We start from the raw sequence: 21,816 nt of genomic DNA on the forward strand, positions 1-21,816 counted from the left end.
TCTCTCAATTGTCAGACTGCTTGTCCGACATCCAGTTCTGGATGAGATGAGCAGAAATTTTCTCCAATTAAATATTGGGAAGATCGAAGCCATTGTTTTCGGTCCCCGCCACAAACCCCATTCCACCCCTCTCCCCAACTTCTGTCTGAGGTTGAACCAGACTGTTCGCAACCTTGGTATTTTACCCTGCTTGTTCGACATTTTAAAGAGGGAGGGTGATCAGCCAGTTGTCGTGGTGCATATAGGTACCAACGATATAGGTAAAAAACGGGATGAGGTCCCACAAGACGAATTTAGGGAGCAAGGAGCTAAATTAAAAAGTAGGACCTCAAAAGTAGTAATCTCAGGATTGCTACCAGTGCCACGTGCTAGTCAGAGTAGGAATCGCAGGATAGCTCAGATGAATACGTGGCTTGAGGAGTGGTGCAGAAGGGAGGGATTCAAATTCCTGGGACATTGCAGCCGGTTCTAGGGGAGGTGGGACCAGTACAAATCGGACGGTCTGCACCTGGACAGGACCGGATCCGATGTCCTAGGGGAGTGTTTGCTAGTGCTGTTGGGGAGGGGTTAAACTAATATGGCAGTGGGATGGGAACCTATGCAGGGAGACAGAGGGAAGTAGAATGGGGGCAGAAGCAAAAGATAGAAAGAAGAAAAGTAAAAGTGGAGGCAGAGAAACCCAAGGCAAAAAGCAAAATGGGCCACATTACAGCCAATTTCTAAAGGGGCAAAGTGTGTTAATAAGACAAGCCTGAAGGCTCTGTGCCTCAATGCGAGGAGTATTCGGAATAAGGTGGACGAATTAACTGCACAGATAGCAGTTAACGGATATGACGTAATTGGCATCACGGAGACATGGCTCCAGGGTGACCAAGGCTGGGAACTCAACATCCAGGGGTATTCAATATTTAGGAAGGACAGACAGAAAGGAAAAGGAGGTGGGGTAGCGTTGCTGGTGAAAGAGGAAATTAATGCAATAGTAAGGAAGGACATTAGCTTGGATGATGTGGTGTGGGTGGAGCTACAGAATACCAAACGGCAGAAAACGCTAGTGTGAGTTGTGTACAGACCACTAAACAGTAGTAGTGAGGTTGGGGACAACATCAAACAAGAAATTAGGGATGCGAGCAATAAAGATACAGCAGTTATCGTGGGCGACTTTAATCTACATATTGATTGGGCCAACCAAAGTGGTAGCAATGCAGTGGAGGAGGATTTCCTGGGGTGTATTAGAGATGGTTTCCCAGACCAATATGCCGAGGAACCAACTAGAGGGCTGGCCATCCTCGACTGGGTGATGTGTAATGAGAAAGGACTAATTAACAATCTTGTTGTGCGAGGCCCCTTGGGGAAGAGTGACCATAATATAGTAGAATTCTTTATTAAGATGGAGAGTGAGTGACACAGTTAATTCAGAGACTAGGGTCCTGAACTTAAGGATAGGTAACTTTAATGGTATGAAACGTGAATTGGCTAGAATAGACTGGCGAGTGATACTTAAAGGGCTGATGGTGGATAGGCAATGGCAAACATTTAAAGATCACATGAATGAACTTCAACAATTGTACATCCCTGTCTGGAGTAAAAATAAAACGGGGAAGGTGGCTCAGCCGTGGCTAACAAGGGAAATTAAGGATAGTGTTAAATCCAAGGAAACATAGAAAATAGGTGCAGGAGAAGGCCTTTCGGCCCTTCAAGCCTGCACCACCATTCAATAAGATCATGGCTGATCATTCACCTCAGTACCCCTTTCCTGCTTTCTCTTCATACCCCTTGATCCCTTTAGCCGTAAGGGCCATATCTAACTCCCTCTTGAATATATCCAACGAACTGGCATCAACAACTCTCTGCGGGAGGGAATTCCACAGGTTAGCAACTCTGAGTGAAGAAGTTTCTTCTCATCTCAGTCCTAAATGGCTTACCCCTTATTCTATGTCCCCGGGTCCTGGACTTACCCAACATCAGGAACATTCTTCCTGCATCTAACCTGTCCAGTCCCGTCAGAATGTTATGTGTTTCTATCAGATCTCCTCTCATCCTTCTAAAGTCCAGTGAATACAGGCCCAGTCGACCAGTCTCTCCTCATACGTCAGTCCAGCCGTCCCGGGAATCAGTCTGGTGAACCTTCGCTGCACTCCCTCAATAGCAAAAAGTCCTTCATCAGATTAGGAGACCAAAACTGAACACAATATTCCAGGTGAGGCCTCACTAAGGCCCTGTACAAGTGCAGTAAGACCTCCCTGCACCTATACACAAATCCCCTAGCTATGAAGGCCAACATACCATTTGCCGCCTTCATCGCCTGCTGTACCTGCATGCCAACTTTCAATAGGAAGAGGCAAATAAATTGGCCAGAAAAAGCAGCAAACCTGAGGACTGGGAGAACTTTGTAATACAGCAGAGGAGGACAAAGGGTTGAATTAGGAGGGGGAAAATAGAGTATGAGAGGAAGCTTGCTGGCAGCATAAAAACTGACTGCAAAAGCTTCTATAGATATGTGAAGAGAAAAAGATTAGTGAAAACAAATGTAGGTCCCTTGCAGTCAGATTCAGGTGAATTTATAATGGGGAACAAAGAAATGGCGGACCAGTTAAACAAATACTTTGGTTCTGTCTTCACAAAGGAAGACACGAATATCCTTCCAGAAATATTTGGGGACTGAGGGTCTAGCGGGAAGGAGAAACTGAAGGAAATCCTTATTAGGTGGGAAATTGTGTTAGGGAAATTGATGGGATTGAAGGCCGATAAATCCCTGGGGCCTGATAGTCTGCATCCCAGAGTACTTAAGGAAGTAGCCCTAGAAATAGTGGATGCATTGGTGATCATTTTCCAACAGTCTATCGACTCTGGATCAGTTCCAATGGACTGGAGGGTAGCTAATGTAACACCCCTTCTTAAGAAAGGAGGTAAAGAGAAAACGGGTAATTATAGACCGGTGAGCCTGACATCAGTAGTGACGAAAATGTTGGAATCAATTATTAAAGATAAAATAGCAGCACATTTGGAAAGCAATGACGGGATCAGTCCAAGTCAGCATGGATTTATGAAAGGGAAATCCTGCTTGACAAATCTTCGAGAATATGTTGAGGATGTAACTGGTAGAGTGGACAAGGGAGAACCAGTGGATATGGTGTATTTGGACTTTCAAAAGGCTTTTGACAAGGTCCCACACAAGAGATTGGTGTGCAAAGTTAAAGCACATGGTATTGGGGGTAATGTACTGATGTGGATAGAGAACTGGTTGGCAGACAGGAAGCAGAGAGTCGGGATAAACGGGTTCTTTTCAGAATGGCAGGCAGTGACTAGTGGGGTGCCGCAGGGCTCAGTGCTGGGACCCAAGCTATTTACAATATACATTAATGATTTGGAAGAGGGAATTGAGTGTAATATCTCCAAGTTTGCAGATGACACTAAGCTGGGTGGCGGTGTGAGCTGCAGGGTGACTTGGACAGGTTAGGTTAGGTGAGTGGGCAAACGTGTGGCAGATGCAGTATAATGTGGATAAATGTAAGGTTATCCACTTTGGTGGCAAAAACACGAAACATAGAAACGTAGAAAATAGGTGCAGGAGTAGGCCATTCGGCCCTTCGAGCCTGCACCGCCATTCAATAAGATCATAGCTGATCATTCCCTCAGTACCCCTTTCCTGCTTTCTCTCCATACCCCTTCATCCCCTTAGCCGTAAGGGCCATACCTAACTCCCTCTTGAATATATCCGATGAACTGGGATCAACAACTCTCTGCGGTAGGGAATTCCACAGGTTAACAACTCTCTGAGTGAAGAAGTTTCTCCTCATCTCAGTCCTAAATGGCTTACCCCTTATCCTAAGATTATGTCCCCTGGTTCTGGACTTCCCCAACGTCGGGAACATTCTTCCCGCATCTAACCTGTCCAGTCCCATCAGAATCTTATACGTTTCTACGTGATCCCCTCTCATCCTTCTAAACTCCAGCGAATAAAGGCCCAGTTGATCCAGTCTGTCCTCATATGACAGTCCAGCCATCCCTGGAATCAGTCTGGTGAACCTTCGCTGCACTCCCTCAATAGCAAGAATGTCCTTCCTCAGATTAGGAGACCAAAACTGAACACAATATTCCAGGTGAAGCCTCACTAAGGCCCTGTACAACTGCAGTAAGACCTCCCTGCTCCTATACTCAAATCCCCTTGTTATGAAGGCCAACATACCATTTGCCTTCTTCACCGCCTGCTGTACCTGCATGCCCACTTTCAGTGACTGATGAACCATGACACCCAGGTCTCGTTGCACCTCCCCTTTTCCTAATCTGCCGCCATCCAGATAATATTCTGCCTTCGTGTTTTTGCCCCCAAAATGGATAACCTCACTCTTATCCACATTATACTGCATCTGCCATGCATTTACCCATTCACCTAACCTGTCCAAGTCACCCTGCAGCCTCTCGGCGTCCTCCTCACAGCTCACACCGCCACGCAGTTTAGTGTCATCCGCAAACTTGGAGCTATTACACTCAATTCCTTCATCTAAATCGTTAATGTATATTGTAAAGAGCTGGGGTCCCAGCACTGAGCCCTGCGGCACTCCACTGGTCACTGCCTGCCATTCTGAAAAGAACCCGTTTATCCCGACTCTCTGCTTCCTGTCTGCCAACCAGTTCTCTATCCACGTCAGTACATTACCCCCAATACCATGCGCTTTGATTTTGCACTCCAATCTCTTGTGCGGGACCATGTCAAAAGCCTTTTGAAAGTCCAAATACACCACATCCACTGGTTCTCCCTTGTCCACTCTGCTAGTTACGCCCTCAAAAAATTCCAGAAGATTCGTCAAGCATGATTTCCCGTTCATAAATCCATGCTGACTTGGTCCGATCCTGTCACTGCTTTCCAAATGCTTTGCTATTTCATCCTTAATGATTGATTCCAACATTTTCCCCACGACTGATGTCAGGCTAACCGGTTAATAATTACACATTTTCTCTCTCCCATCTTTTTTAAAAAGTGGTGTTACATAAACTACCCTCCAGTCCATAGGAACCGATCCAGAGTCGATAGACTGTTGGAAAATGATCACCAATGCATCCACTATTTCTGTGGCCACTTGCTTAAGTACTCTGGGATGCAGACTGTCAGACCCCGGGGATTTATCGGCCTTCAATCCCATCAATTTCCCGAACACAATTTCCACCTAATAAGGATATCCTTCAGTTCCTCCTTCTCACTGGACCTACTGTCCCCGAGTACAATCGGAAGTTTATTTGTGTCTTCCTTCGTGAAGACAGAACCAAAGTATTTGTTCAATTGGTCTGCCATTTCTTTGTTTCCCATTATAAATTCACCTGAATCCGACCGCAAGGGACCTACGTTTGTCTTCAGTAATCTTTTTCTCTTCACATATTTATAGAAGCTTTTGCAGTCACTTTTTATGTTCCCTGCAAGCTTCCTCTCGTACTCTATTTTTCCCCTCTTAATTAAACCCTTAGTTTTCCTCTGTTGAATTCTAAATTTCTCCCAGTCCTCAGGTTTGTTACTTTTTCTAGCCAAATTATATGCCTCTTCCTTGCTTTAACACGATCCTTAATTTCCCTTGTTAGCCATGGTTGAGCCACCTTCCCCATTTTATTTTTACTCCAGACAGGGACAATTGCTGAAGTTCATCCATGTGATCTTTAAATGTTTGCCATTGCTTATCCACCGTCAACCCTTTAAGTATCCTTTGCCAGTCTATTCTAGCCAATTCACGCCTCATACCGTCGAAGTTACCTTTCCTTAAGTTCAGGACCCTAGTTTCCGAATTAACTGTGTCACTCTCCATCTTAATAAAGAATTCTACCATATTATGTTCACTCTTCCCCAAGGGGCCTCGCACAAGATTGCTAATTAGTCCCTTCTCATTACACATCACCCAGTCTAGGATGGCCAGCTCTCTCGTTGGTTCCTCGACATATTGATCTAGAAAACCATCCCTAATACACTCCAGGAAATCCTCCTCCACCGCATTGCTACCAGTTTGGTTTACTCAATCAATATGTAGATTAAAGTTGTCCATGATAACTGCTGTACCTTTTTTGCACGCATCCTTAACTTCTTGTTTGATGCTGCCCCAACCTCACTACGACTGTTTGGTGGTCTGTACACAATCCCCACTAGCATTTTCTGCCCTTTGGAATTCCGCAGCTCCACCCATACCAATTCCACATCATCCAGGCTAATGTCCCTCGTTACTATTGCATTAATTTCTTTAACCAGCAACGCCACCCCGCCTCCTTTTCTTTTCTGTCTATCCTTCCTAAATGCTGAATACCCTTGGATGTTGAGTTCCCAGCCTTGGTCACCCTGCAGCCATGTCTCCGTGATGCCAATTACATCATACCCATTAACTGCTATCTGCGCAGTTAATTTGTCCACCTTATTCCGAATACTCCTCGCATTGAGGCACAGAGCCTTCAGGCTTGTCTTTTTAACACACTTTGCCCCTTTAGAATTTTGCTATAATGTGGCCCTTTTTGTTTTTTGCTTTGGGTTTCTCCGCCCTCCACTTTTACTATTCTTTTTTCTATCTTTTGCTTCTGACTCCATTTTATTTTCCTCTGTCTCCCTGCATCGGTTCCCATCCCCCTGCCATATTAGTTTCTATGTTTCTATGAGATCCCCTCTCATCTTCTAAACTCCAGTGAATACAGGCCCAGTCGATCCAGTCTCTCCTCATATGTCAGTCCTGCCATCCTGGAAATCAGTCTGCTGAACCTTCGCTGCACTCCCTCAATATTTCTATGAAGGCAGAATATTATCTGAATGGCGGCAGATTAGGAAAAGTGGAGGTGCAACGAGACCTGGGTGTCATGGTACATCAGTCATTGAAAGTTGGCATGCAGGCGCAGCAGGCGGTGAAGAAGGCAAATGGTATGTTGGCCTTCATAGCTAGGGGATTTGAGTATAGGAGCAGGGAGGTCTTACTGCAGTTGTACAGGGCCTTGGTGAGGCCTCACCTGGAATATTGTGTTCAGTTTTAGTCTCCTAATCTAAGGAAGGACGTTCTTGCTATTGAGGGAGTGCAGCGAAGGTTCACCAGACTGATTCCTGGGATGGCAGGACTGACATATGAGGAGAGACTGGATCGACTGGGCCTGTATTCACTGGAGTTTAGAAGGATGAGAGGGGATCTCATAGAAACATATAAAATTCTGACGGGACCGGACAGGTTAGATGCAGGAAGAATGTTCCCGATGTTGCGGAAGTCCAGGACCCGGGAACATAGTCTAAGGATAAGCGGTAAGCCATTTAGGACTGAGATGAGGAGAAACTTCTTCACTCAGAGTTGTTAACCTGTGGAATTCCCTACCGCAGAGAGTTGTTGATGCCAGTTCATTAGATATATTCAAGAGGGAGTTGGATATGGCACTTACAGCTAAAGGGATCAAGGGGTACGGAGAGAAAGCAGGAAAGGGGTACTGAGGTGAATGATCAGCCATGATCTTATTGAATGGTGGTGCAGGCTCGAAGGGCCGAATGGCCTACTCCTGCACCTATTTTATATGTTTCTACGTTTCTATGAAATTAGCTTTTGACCACATATCTACAGCATTGCTAAGACCACCTATTTCCGCCTCTGTAACATCGCCCGTCTCTGCCCTTGCCTAAGCTCATCTGCTGCTGATGCCTTCATCCATGCCTTTGTTACCTCTACATTTGACTATTCCAACGCATTCCTGGCTGGCTTCCCACATTCTACCCTACGTAAACTAGAAGTGATCAAAAAACTCGGCTGCCAATGTCTTAACTCGCACCAAGTCCTGCTCACCCATCACCCCTGTGTTCGCTGATCTACATTGGCGTCCAGTTAAGCAACGCCTCGATTTCAAAATTCTCATCCTTCTTTTCAAATCCCTCCATGGTCTTGCCCCTCCCTATCTGTAATCTCCTCTCGCCCCACAATCTCCCCACCCGCTCCCGAGATAGCTTCACTCCTCGAATTCTGCCCTCCTGAACATCGCTGATTAGAATCGCTCAACCATTGGTGGCCGTGCCTTCTGTTGGCTAGGTTCCAAGCTCTGGAGCTCCCTGCCTAAACCTCTCCGCCTCTCTACCTCTTGTTGCTTCTTAAAACATACCCTTTTGAACAAGCTTTTGGTCACCTGCTCTAATTTCGACTTATGCAGCTAGATGTCAAATTTTTAATTTCGTAATACTCGTGAAGTGCCTTGAAACGCTTCATTATATTAAAGGCATTTTATAAATACAAGTAGTTGTTGTTGTAATGGTGTAGAGGTCATACCAGCACCATGCATTTTTATAGCACCTTCAACATCGTAAAACGTTAAACCATAAGGCAGGCTCGATGGACCAGCTGGTCTTTCACTACCCTTTTATATTTGGATGCCCATATGGAGCAAGGTAAAAGCATGCGGAGAGACATATTTTTCAGAGTTTAGCAGTATAGATTGAGCGTCCGAAATCCAGAAACCTCGGGACCAAGGCTGTTCCGGATTCTGGGTATTGACGGATTTTGGAATGTCTTTGCCTGGGCCGAGGTAGGTGGGGTCTGGCAGCCGGAGTAATGGGGCGAGGTCGGCCCGCCGAGGTAAGAGGGAGAGGGAGGGAGAAGGGGCGGAGTCCGGGCCGGGGCAAAGTTGGGCCAGGGCGAGGTCTGGCTGCCGAGGGCCGGGGCAGGCGACGTCGCGGCGAAGTCGGGCCAGAGGTCGGGCCGCCGAGGGCCGGGGCCAGCTCGGGCCGCAAAGGGCCGGGCAGAGGTCGGGCCGCCCGCCAGGGGCCGGGCCGCCAAGGGCCGGCAGAGATTGGGCGGCTAAGGGCCGCCCGCCGGGGCCGGCGCGAGGTCGGGCCGTCAAGGGCCGGGGTGAGATAGGGCCGGGGCGAGGTTGGGCCGCCGAGAGCCGGGGCGGGTGAAGTCGGGCCGCCAAGGCGGGGGGGTCTGGATTTTAGAACATTTTCCGGTTTCCAGACAACCCCGCCACGGATCGGCCCGGTGTTCAGATTCCAGAACATTCCGAATTTTGGAACTCTGGATTTCGGACGCTCAACCTGTATCCGTAACCTGAATTCGAGGGCAAGAGGCATCTTGTAGTTTGGGAATGAGCTGAAACAGAACGTTTCAGATTTCTTATCAAGGCTGGCACTGAGTGAGTGAGCCGAGATTATTATGAAGGCTTAAAATAAACTACATATAATTTTGCTCCAGAGCTTCATGACTTACTCGAGCAAAATTAGGTGTGTGAATGCAATATTCAAGGTATGGCCTGACCAGAAACTGATGTAGCTCCAGCATGATGGCTTCAGGCGTACAATAAATTGACTTGACAATACAACAGCATTCTGTTTGTTTTATTGATTGCTGGTCTGCAATGACTGGACCTGGTAAGTGTTGAATCTATTAATGCTCTCAAGTTTCTTCTCAGCTCCCTCCCAGCTACTTCAATGGCATTCATTGAACACATATTGTTCCCATTTTATTTCTTCCAGTGTTTAAGACCTTGGTGGAGAAATTGGGTTACGCCTTGTTTGCGGGTGGTAACCAGGTCGGAGCAGGACTTCTTGCACCCGGCGCAGATGTCCCGCCCTGGCTGCGAAATTCGTGTTACCGCCCCTAACAGGAAGTGGTGCGTAATGACGTGTGCTCCACTTCTGTTGGGGTGGTGTCCGGGTCGCTACGCAGGCGGGATCGGCAACACCATGCGGAGACGCATTTCAACGTTCCTCTCCTTCCGCTAAAGGGGAGGGCCGCTGCAAACTCTGCAGTCCCTTTGATGGCTTCCACTGGGCCACCGGAGCTGCGCGGTGCCATGGCCGTAGCCTGACACCCAAATGGAGTGCCGGGATGCACGATTGCAGCCCAGGCCATGCAACAGTGATGTAGCAAAGGCCGACCAGTGAGTCGGCTGAAGAAAAAAAGCGCTAGGCAATTTCTGCTGCGGGACGGAAAGGGGTCGCCGAACACGGCGATGACGTCAGAGATGAGGGGGCCCGGGGGCGCTACCATGTCCGTACCTCCACTAACTCCCGGGCAATTTTGCACCCCCCCTCCCCCCCACCACACCGGGCGAAAATAGTTTTGCATTTCATTAGCGCCTCCGAGGCGCAGAACAGGGCAATTTTGAACTGCCATGGCTCTGGCCATTTGTCTTCTTTGATCTCGATCTTTCTGTATTTCTTTGGCTGCTTCATCAGACCCGACTCTCTCACATTAGTTTTGTATCATTTGTGAACAAGTCTAAATTCCATTATGTTTCTGCATCCAGTTGCATGCACTTCTTCAATACTGCTGTGGGATCTTTACATTCCATCTGAACAGGCAAGACTAGATTTTGATCCAATGCTTTATCTGAAGGACAGAGCCTCCGATAATGCAGCACTCCCTCAGTCCTGCAGCCTAGAATATATGCTCAAGTCCTGGGGGTCAATTTTATCTCCCATTGAGTTTCCAGCGAGGAACCATGGGGGTCAATTAGATTCCTGTCTGCGCGCAACAGGATGACACCACAGCAATTGTAACCACTGGGCCTGGTTACCATATCGCCAGTCCACTTCCCGCCCTGCTGGCCTGATAGCTTCCCCTGCTCAGGCTCGAGTTAAAATAACTTCAGGGTCCGATTGAAGAAGGACCCCACCAGCTTTGAACGGCTGTCTTTGTCACCTGTTCGGAAGAGGAGGTTAAAATTGGACATGGAGAGATATCGGCAGCTTTCTGGCAGGTACGTAACCTAGAGCATTTTAACTGCTCACCCGGTTTCCACCGGCAAGTAGGGTTCAAATCCCATCCCCGGTGTGGGGTTTGACCTAGATGTGAGAGTGCTGACTTGAACCAGGCAGACAAATTATATTGGCCTTGAAATTGCAGTCGGAGGCTTGCCGCCTGCATACATCTCTGAACCACAAGAAAACTACGTACTTATCTTGTGCCTCTGGAGCTTCGGACTCTTGCGGTTCTGGGCCTGCAGGCATATGCCGGCAAATGGCCCAAGCATCCCTAGGATCACGTGGGCCAGGCCAACCAATGACAATGAGGGATTCTTCTTATGCTTATGGAGATTCCATTTATGAACGGAATCCCCATTAGCATCATAGAAATCATCTAATAAAATTTCACAACACTGAAATAAAAATAAATGATCACATGTTCAAAACTAATTAAAAATACCCTTTAATTAAAGATTTAAAATAAAAAATGCATTTTTTGAAAAATACATTTCAACATTTTTAAACAGGACAAAAATAACCTCAGCTAATTTTAAATGTAAGTGAATGTTTAAATCATGTAAAAAAAATATTATTTTAAAATTTATTTTAACTTACACTGGTAAAAGAAGGCGTAAGGATTTTGTGGCTATTCATTGGGCAATAGTTAGGCAAATAGCCCTACTCTGCGCCTGCGAAAGTGAATTTACAGATGTGTAGGATCGCATGCGTAAACCCGGAACTTGCGGTGCCATTCACAGCACTTACTGTAAATTCCGGGTCATTAAGCCTGCAGCATCGCTTTGAAAAATTGCAGCTGGCAAAGAGTGAATACATAACTGTCATTTATCATTGGAATTCAGATGATAACGCTCACACTATTCAACCTCTACCCTCAGAACTTATGCCACCTGAACCCCTACAGTATTTTACGCTATTACTCACTCCCAATCAGACTAAAATATTACAAATTGACAGAAGGAACAATTCATCTTATGGCAACACCATAACGTTGTGTCTCTTTCAGCTTTGTTGATGTATTTATGTTGCGGAACCACTTCAAGTAGAAGCTGTCATGTAAAACACTGAAGCTTAGAGGCTGTGGAATTTGCTCTGCTTATATTGCTGGGATGGTTCCATGGTACCAGCAGCAACACAACAACAAACACACAGACACGATTTGGGATTTTCTGCTTCTGGACCTTCTCTGATGGCTGAAATGATGTAAAAACCGCATTGTTGGACTCCATAAGTGGTTGCGTTGCCAACCCTCCAGGATTGACTGGGAGACTCCAGGAATTGAAGATTAATTTTCAAGACAGAGAGAAAAATCATTGTGCATTAAAATCTCCATGCCTGTATAAAATTGTCATTCTGCATTTATACCCTCCCACCAGTCGGGGCGCTTGCAGCGTGACCACTGGTGAGAGTGTGTAATTAAAGTGACTAGTTGACACAGGCCATTTCCATTTTAAATATAGACTCAGGGATTCATAATAGAAATATAAAAGGAAGGGCTGAACGTATGGCTCCACCACCATAACGTTGCTGGTATTGCGATGGAAATTCCGTTTACACACTTTCGTGGCATTCCTGCTTCACTTCCAGAAACTTTATGATGGTGAAGTGGGAGGAGCTCCGAGGAAGTCCCTGTCTATGACTTTAAAATAATGACTGAATTAAATCTGTGCTCCCTGTCGATTTATCCCTTGTCTTCTAACCCAGCTTCGCCTGAAGGATGCACTTGGCCTCAACTTTGCATGTGTAACTCCAGGAGAGCTCGTAAAATGATATCAAGAATTTAAATTGTTTCTCCAATTTACTCTATTCGTGATTTTTCCTCATTTTCTTTCTGTGAGTGGGCACTCACTTCTGATGCAAGGAACCTATTACTGCCTAGAGGTTGGGCAGATAAGATTATGCAATGGGATGCTTCATGAATATACAATATTGGGATGTACAGTACTATGGAATTAAGCTTGTCTCTACCAATTTTCCCTACCCCGGGGTGAGAAGCTCTCTATGGTGGAGCCTCCCAGTGTGGCTGACTCTGATTAAATATCAAAGCACTTAATTATTTTTCTTTAAATTAAAAAAAACGCTGACTTTGTCAATTTAGTTGCTGGACGTGCCAATGTTGAAGTATGCCTGAGAGGATTCACTAAACATTCAGAAAATCAATTTATTCAATTTCACATGAAATTTGTCATGACAATAAAATCAATTTGTAAAATGGCATATGCTCTCAACTTCCAAACGTGGCTCATGTCAGAGTTGTTGGCTTGCTTCCATCCTAGTTTTCACATCTGTACAAATCAACTTGCTTAAAGGCCCCATGAAGAATGGTAAAGTTGCTTCATGTAGCTCCATTTCACTTCAGTTCACTCTGGGTTTGAGCCATGCCCTACTTGCACAGCAGCAGGTCCAACAAGAAAAGGCCCAAATTAACAGCCTGAATGCACAATAATGACATTGATGCACTCACATCACGCTTTACAACATAAGAACTTTAGAACTTTTAGTAGTGGGAAAAGGCCTTTATGCTCAACATCTTGTTAGATCAGCACTCCACCCCCTTCTCACCATATCTCTCAATAACTTTTATTTCCAGAAACACATCTCAATCCCTTTCTATGGGCTTAATTTTAGCCATGACTTGCTCCAATTTTTTTGGAGTAAGTTGGTTTTTCTGGTGTAAGTTAAAAAGCGCCATTTTCCCCAAGCAACTTGCTCCAGAGTACGATTTTTTTTAGTTCAGTTTTTTTTTCCCAAAAGCGGGTGTTCCCAGCCACTTATGCCAGTTTTGGTCATTTAAGCAATTCTGGCCAGCTAAAAGTTACTCCAAATCTATTTAGGTCAGCGTATGTAGCCAGCTCTAAAAAGCCTTGCGGGCAATTAAGAAATCGGCGCAGGCAAGTAAGGACCTGCACCCAAGCACCAAACATTGCAAATAAAAGTTAAATAACTCAATAAAAATAAAGAACTCAGGTAAACAATTGAATAACAAATAAATAATTGTAGTAAATCCTACCATGAATTGAACTCGGCCGGGGAAGGCAGCGGGCCGGCCTGTACGGGAGGCCATTCGGCCTGGGAAAAGGGCGGCCGGCAAAGACGCATCGGAAGGCTGAAGGGTGGGGGCAGGGGGAAGGAAAGGCTGGCTGGGCTTGGCAGAAACGCGGAAAAGTATCGGGAGGCTGAAGGGGGGACAACTCAATTCTCTAATACAAAACAGAAGATTCGCTGGATCTGATAAACAATGAGCTGCAATGTTGCATTTTGATTCTGTCTGGGGGAGGTAGGCAGCGATTGTTGTTGTGCTTATTGATTTTCATAACTTCTCCACTAACAGCAGCCCGATTCTACTGCGCATGCGCGGTCAGTTGAAACCGCAGCTCTCTCACGCACCCACTGACCCGATTCTACTGCGCATGCGCGATCATTGCAATCCCGATCCTACTGTGCATGTCCAGTGTAGTGCAGGATGCTGGCTCTGCCCACAGACCCAGTCGCCACGCCACGCCAGCAGCTAGAAGACCTGGGACAGTGGCCAAAATCGGCCCAAAGATTTTTGCTGCACTTCCATGCGTGGAAAACTGCCGCACCTCTGGTAAGTACGCCAGAAATCGCTAGTGGCCAAAATTGAGCCCATAGTCTCCATTTCAATCATCTTTTCTGATAATGCATTCAACAAATGTATTCATTATCCTTAGAACCAAAAGGTCTGCCTGACTTCCTTTCGTAATCCTAATTTCCTAATTTTTAAACTGGTATTCTCCATGTTGAACAATTTGCTTGCATTAATTCACTTTATTTATTTTTTTTAAATCATCTCAAAATCTTTTCTTTTACCGAGAAACCAAGCTCAACTTCGGAACCTTGCTTTATGACTTAAATTCCTGATACCTATCCTAGATATGTTTCTAGATCTATCATGTCAGAGGAATCAAAAACCATGAAATGTATGAGATTTTTAGTGGCGGGATTAGATTGCTTTTTTGGGAAATGGAAAGGGGAACATCAGTCGAATCTTGCTCTTTCCATGTTTTGTAGATATTTCCAATACTACTGTTGGCTATGATTCTGCCACCTTGTAAATGACGGTGCATGTCATTTAAGCTAGAGGTCATAAGGATAGCTATAGACTAAGATGATCATGCACTGTGTGGTATGTGGATCGTTCTTGAATTCCTGATGGAGGTCAATGTTTGCTGTCTTTGGAGGGCAGCCAGTCAGGGTTAAATAATGGAGGTGTGAGGATGAATGAGTAGCCTTGAGTCTTGGTCTTTGAGGATTAATGAGTATTTATGCAGAACTTTTCCTCAATCAATTAAATCGGTGAGCTATAGTCCATGATCGGGTAGATTACACATGATCTGTGAAAGGAATGAGCCATTAAACTAAGGACACATCTCCCTTTTCAGGTGAATGTAAAAGATTCCATGGCATTGTTTGAAGAAGGGCAGGGATGTTCTCCCAGTATCCTGGCCAATATTCATCCCTCAATCAACACCATGGGATCTTGCTGTGTGCATAGTGACTATCTTGACTGCCTGTAAGACAAGTGACTATACTTCAAAAGCAACTGTTCACCTGCGAAGGACTTTGGGCTATCCAAGGACATGACAGGTGCTTATACAAATGCAATTGCTTTCTTTCTTTCCTTTTTTCTGTAAACCCGAACAATCTAGATTACACACTATTAAATTAAAATTCACTTTTTATCATTACCTCCAGCAGTAGTGAGTATTTAATTCCCAATTCATCTGGCGTTTTCAGCATGTTCACCTTGAGCTTCTCCTGCACATCTTGTAGTGTCAGCTTGGCTCAGTAAATAACACAATCGCCTCCCAGTCAGAAGACTGCAAGCCCCGGACTTGAGCACATAAACTAGACACACAAGTGTTGTACTGAGGGATGCTGTGTTGGCACAGAATCATAGAAATTTTTGGCACAGGAGACGGCCATTCGACCCATTGTGTCCGTGCCAGGCAAAAAAGAGATATCCAGCCTAATCCCACTCTCCAGCTCTTAGTTCGTAGTCTTGTAGGTGACGGCACTTCAAGTACATATCCAAGTTCTTTTTAAATGTGATGAGTGTTTCTGCCTCTACCACCCTTTCAGGCAGTGAGTTCCAGACTCCCACCACCCTCTGGGAAATAAGGTTCTCCTCAACTCCTCTCTAATCCTTCTACCAATTAATTTAAATCTATGCCCCCTGGTTATTAACTTCTCTGCTAGGGGAAATAAGTCCTTCCTATTCACTCTATTTAGGTCCTTCATAATTTTATACACCTCAATCAAGGCTCTCCTCAGCCTTCTCTATTTCAGCCTATCCAATCTTTCCTCATAGCTAAAATTCTCCAGCCCAGGCAACATCCTCGTAAATCTCCTCTGTACCCTCTCTAGTGTAATCACATCTTTTCTGTCATGTGGTGACCAGAACTGCACACAGTACTCTCGCTGTGGCCTAACTATTGTTTTATACAGTTCAAGCATAACCTCCCTGCTCTTATATTCTATGCCTCTGCTAACAAAGGAAAGTGTCCTGTATGCTTTCTTAACTACCTTATCTACCTGTCCTGCTACATTCAGGGATCTGTGGACATGCACGCCAAGGTCCCTCTGTTCCTCTACACTTCTCAGTATCCTGCTATTTAATGCATATTCCCTTGCCTTGTTAGCTCCTTTCCCACCAAATGCATTACCTCACACTTCGCTGGATTGAAGTCCATTTGCCACTGTTCTGCCCACCTGACCAGTCCATTGATATCTTCCTGCAGTCTACAGCTTTCTTCTTCATTATCAACCACACGGACAATTTTTGTATCATCTGCAAACTTCTTAATCATGCCCCCTACATTGAAATCTAACTCATTCATGTATACCACAAAAAGCAAGGGACCTAGTACTGAGGCCTGCGGAACCCCACTGGAAACAGCTTTTCAGTCACAAAAACATCTGTCGACCATTACCCATTGCTTCTTCCTGAGCCAATTTTGGATCCAACTTGCCACTTTCCCTTGGATCCCAAGGGCTTTTTCTTTTCTGACCAGGCTGCCATGTGGGGCCTTGCTAAAATCTATGTAGGTGACATCAAATGCATTACCTTCATCAATCCTCCTTGTTACCTCCTCAAGAAATGCAATCTAGTTAGTCACACACGAAAGTCCCTTAACAAATCCATGCCGACTGTCCTTGACTAATCCGTGCCTTTCTAAATGATAATACCGTCCCTCAGAATTTTTCCAACAATTTGCCCTGTAATTACTCGGTCTATCCCTTTCTCCCTTTTTAAACATAGGTGCCATCCTATGAATGAGCATTTAAACTGAGACCCCATCTGACTGTTCAATGGTTTAGGTGGATGTTAAAGATCCCATGGCATTATTTAAACAAGAGCAGGGAGTTTTCAATATCACCCCAAATAGATTAACTGGTCATTAATCCCATTACTGTTTATGGGATGCTCACTGCAGTGATGCACTCTGTAAAACTTTTTAAGATTCACCAATGTGATAAGATACTATATAAATATGCAAAAATTTTAAAAACTGGAGTAGCATTAATAACCGGTAAAAAAATTATACTGACCGATATCTAAAGATCAATGTGATCTCACTATCGTTAAGCAATATCGCCATCTTTATTTACTGCAGGGTGTAGCATAGGAGGTTCAGGGAGTGAAATCGGGCATTTCTCTTCAAAAGTGTCAAAGTAACTTGTACATCAAGCGCTTTTGATATATTTTTGTGATAGAGAGCTAAATAATGTCAATCTTTATTTTTTACGTAAAATGTCGTAAGGTTTAAAACCTGTCAGAAGTCTGTCACATGTTAACTGATAACTTTCTGTTGTGACTTTGTTCTTAAAATGGCATGAAAAATAAAATACGAGAATTGACTATACTGCTTGGGAGTAATGCAGTTGTGTCTCAGTCTCAAACCCCACGCAGTCTTGAAAGGGTGACTAGCCATTTACACTTATGCGAAATACTAAATGACAGATTTGTTTTCTAGATCTGACATGGTCTGCACAACAACAATGGAAACACAACCAAACATATCTCACAGTGAAACAAATGTCAAGAGTGAGATCTAATGGTTGATATTTGTGTACAGATCTGTCATTCTGCTGTCCATTCAGATACTCTATTGTGGCTAACAAAGACAGCAAAAAAACCTTTGACAGCAGAATGTGTGTTTGTCAGACAAGGGCATCGTGAACAAGTACATTCCAGCAGAAGTCATTGGTTAGCGACCAGGAAAAGGCAACCTGCCTAATTTGTTATTTCTTCTCCCTAGTCTTGGGGACACAGAGGCCAAAATATAATGCCCCCTACCACTGCCCTGGCTGAGATCAGCTAACTCAACACCAATTAGGGATCACACCTAGGACCTTCCTTGACTGTATGGTTGAGGACCAGATGGTGTATTATTTACCCACTTATTTTACGTAATTAAACCCAAATGAGGCATCATTTGCATGAAATCTACTTTTATTGAGGCAGTTTATTGTTCAATCACACGACCCAAAGACTAAATCAGAAAATAGTGAAAGGATAAAGTTTTTGCATTTCAATTATTCATCATAATAACAAAAAGCAAACAAAAATTCTGTAATTTTGAATAGCGCCACAATACTGGCTTGTGAAGTGCTTTGTTGCTTAATGAGATACTATATCACTGAATATTCTGTAACAAGAACTTAAAGGAAAGATTTATAATGGAGTTTTTTCTGAAGGTCAATGCTTCCTACACTAATGAGATTAATCATGGTATCCCACTTTCTGGTGGCAACTTTCTGGAATATCAATTTGAATTCTGTTTCAAAACAAATTGAGGGAATTTATCTGAAAATCTATAAGATAAATTGAAAGCTTGGCCAGTTTATGAATTGTTGAAGTCCAGAAGTTTCTATAGCTGAGACATTAACACTGCCCATAAAATGGATGGCATTCCTCTATCTGCTATTTCAACTGATATTAACTGTTTCATTTCAAGGGGTTCACAATTCACACTCCTGACTTGTGAGGAACCAACTGACTTGTGGTAAGACAAAGAATTAATTTATCAGGTTTGCTGGAATTGGCACCTTTGCTTTTATGCTAAATGATGCCTCTTATTTACAAAACTCTGCAGTTTCCCTTCCGTCATTGTGGGCTAACAGATTGAGGTAGCCAGACTAATAGGTGCAAATTTGTGGGACACCTATGCATGGAATATACCTGTACATCTTCCAGTTGTTCAAGTCAAGATCTCAGTGGACCAGAAGGGGAAGTAGTAAGAGTGAAGAATGAAGCCTTCATGATGCTAATTCACTTGAAAAGCCCATTTACCATTTAGAACCATTTCCAGCCCATTTTCCCATCAATCTGGTTCAGGTTTTTGCTCAGCTTGCTGAAGGAAAAAGCAACAGCCAGGTTTAAATGGAATGGGGAGAAAAAAAAAGAAAGAATGCTCTTACCGTCCTCATCTGTCTGAAAGATAAGTTCTTTGTTCTCTTTTCTTCCTTCAGAGTTGGTTAGAATCAGCTTGACATAGATGTTTTTGTAAGGCAGGAGATTCTTAATGGTGAGCCGAGAGACCTTTGGTTCAGCTAGCTGGCAATCTCTGAACGTCTGATTGTGTCCGGCTCCGAAGGTGTAGTGGTAGCAGACAGTGACAGAGTAAGTGTGGCAGCGCGTGATGTTGTATCCCAGTGGCTCCCACTGCAGCGTGATCTGTCTCGACTCGATCTCAGAGGTGGTGAGGCCCTTGGGTGCCCGCATGGGTTCTGTGATTAAAAATAATGGTACTGAATATCAACCCTAGGCAAAAATCCACAAATCGATTAATATGCATAAACCACTTGTCGTCAAGAATTTTATTTTATTCATATCAACTTTAATGAAATAGCGATGCTTTGTGATGACAGAATCAGCTACAAAATATAAAATGTTACATATTTGACATTTTGAGAATATTCAGAGTATAGAGGTGCTTTATGACTCTATAAGGTTCCCTTAATTACTAAACACTCAATTGATGTTTAGAAGTTGTACCAAGAAAGAACTTGCTTTTATGTACCACGTTTGTTACCCTCAGCACTTCGCAGTCAATGGCTTTGATATTAACCCCCTCACAATGGGCAGAGAAGAGAGGCGGGTTTAAAAGTGAATTGTGCGGCCCCAACTCCAACTTGGTGTGCACTTTTTTGCAGGTATCGCGGCATTGGTGTGTCCCACTGTAGAGAGGCGAAACGCTTATTAACACATTTAAAATTGGGCTCCTACAGTGCAACATGGAACCTAATTTGAAGTTAACTGCTGCTGTATGGGTTTCCCCTCAGGTTGGGAAATTTGACAGTGAAAGGGAGGCGGGAGCTACTGATTCCACAAGTTAAGTGGCTGCTTCATCATTCCTTGTGGGCCAGGAGGCGCTGGGGTGCTCCATCCGGTCCACCTCAAGGAAGCCTTCGGACTCCGCCAGCCCCGTTCTTCAGCCTCCCACGGCCTTTCAACCTCCAGCTCCCTCCCGATTTCCGACCATCCTCCCCACTCTAAATTTCTGACCAGAGCTTCCTCTCACCCCTCATGATTGCCAGGTACCATCCCCAAGTCTCCTGCAACTGATGTTCCCTCTCGCCCGCCGGCCAGGCTGTCCATTTGGCCAGCTGTCAGGTGGGAGGTGGAGCTACAAGATGTTAATGAGCTCCTACTATTGAGATCGGCAGGATCTCCGCATCCCTGGTCTTGTCAGGTCCTTGGGCCGTATTCGCCTCACCCGCACCCTCCCCGTAAATATCGGGGCTCATTAATTACTTTTGAAGAGTAGTCAATTATAGGTGTATGTTGAAAGCTACCAGGAAGACTCAATATTCAAAGGGTCAATGTGTATACAGGCATCTCAGCCACTATTTTGTGGACTGTGCTTGGGAGAATTAGTCACAGATTGTCCTACAAAAGGTACTGCCCAATGCTCCCAAATCAATTTATTGAAGTAGGGTTTTATGGAAATTATGTAATAAATTCTATAGAATCCTGATTTGACGGATTACCTTTTAGTATTCATGGAAAAGTACATAAAATAGACACACACAAACTGTCAGTTCCAAAATCTTATAAGTGGAAGGTTTTGAGTTTTTCCAAACCATACATCCATTAGGAACATAGGGCCCAAGTTTCGGCCTCAGTTGCTCCTGATTTTTTGGAGCAACTGGTGTAGAACGGAGTATCTTAGAAATTCAAATTCTCGGCATTTAGTTTGCTCCAGTTCTAGTCAGTTAGAACAGTTTCACTTTGGAACAGAATTTTTTTTTCAAAAGGGGGCATGTCCGGCCACTTACGCCTGTTTTCAAAGTTTCGGCAGTGAAAACTTACTCCATACTAGCTTAGAATAGAGTAAGTGAAGATTTTTATACGTTCGAAAAAACCTTGTCTACACTTTAGAAAATCAGGCGTAGGTTACAAATTAGGCGTAGGGAATGGGGGGGGGGGGGGTTTAAAGGGAAGTTTACAAACATTAAACACTTCAGTTTTACAAATAAAGAGCCATCATCAATAATAAATGATAAATACATCAATAAATCAATCAAAAAAAATTAATAAAAAATAAATAAAAAATTAAAAAATCAATAAATAAAACATTTTCTATTTACCGACTGCAGCACCGGGAGTCCTTCAACAGCGTGCTGGGACGGTCCCCCCCAGTGTGTCTCTGTCAGTGTCTCTATCTGTCTGTGTGTGTGTCTCCCACACTCTGTCTGTCAGTGTTTGTGTTTCTGACAGCGAGGGGAGGGGGAGAAGGGAGGTGGGTGGGGGAGGGAGAGAAGGGAGGTGGGGGGGAGGGAGAGAAGGGAGGTGGGGGGGAGGGGGAGAAGGGAGGTGGGGGGGAGGGGGAGAAGGGAGGTGGGGGGGAGGGGGAGAAGGGGAGAAGGGGGGAGGGGGAGAAGGGAGGTGGGGGGAGGGGGAGAAGGGGGGAGGGGGAGAAGGGGAGAAGGGGTGGGAGAGGGGGGAGAGGGGAGGGAAGGGGGGAGAGGGGAGGGAAGGGGGGGGAGAGGGGAGGGAAGGGGGGGGAGAGGGGAGGGAAGGGGGGGGGAGAGGGGAGGGAAGGGGGGGGAGAGGGGAGGGAAGAGAGGGAAGGAGAGAGGAGGGAGAGAGGAGGGAGAGA

General features: G+C 44.8%; 1 protein-coding gene across 14 annotated transcripts in view; it reads right to left on the bottom strand.

The window, feature by feature from the left end:
• ptprub (protein tyrosine phosphatase receptor type Ub) overlaps positions 1 to 21,816 on the bottom strand; it is a 1,307,170-nt gene that overhangs the window by 241,171 nt on the left and 1,044,183 nt on the right. For all 14 annotated transcript variants that reach the window (XM_070898914.1, XM_070898921.1, XM_070898913.1 and 11 more), the window contains one exon: positions 19,133 to 19,441. In XM_070898914.1, coding sequence (XP_070755015.1) covers positions 19,133 to 19,441 — 309 coding nt within the window. The remainder of the gene's footprint in view (positions 1 to 19,132; positions 19,442 to 21,816) is intronic.

Source organism: Pristiophorus japonicus, chromosome 14, assembly GCF_044704955.1.
Source record: "Pristiophorus japonicus isolate sPriJap1 chromosome 14, sPriJap1.hap1, whole genome shotgun sequence".
Lineage (NCBI taxonomy): Eukaryota > Metazoa > Chordata > Chondrichthyes > Pristiophoridae > Pristiophorus > Pristiophorus japonicus.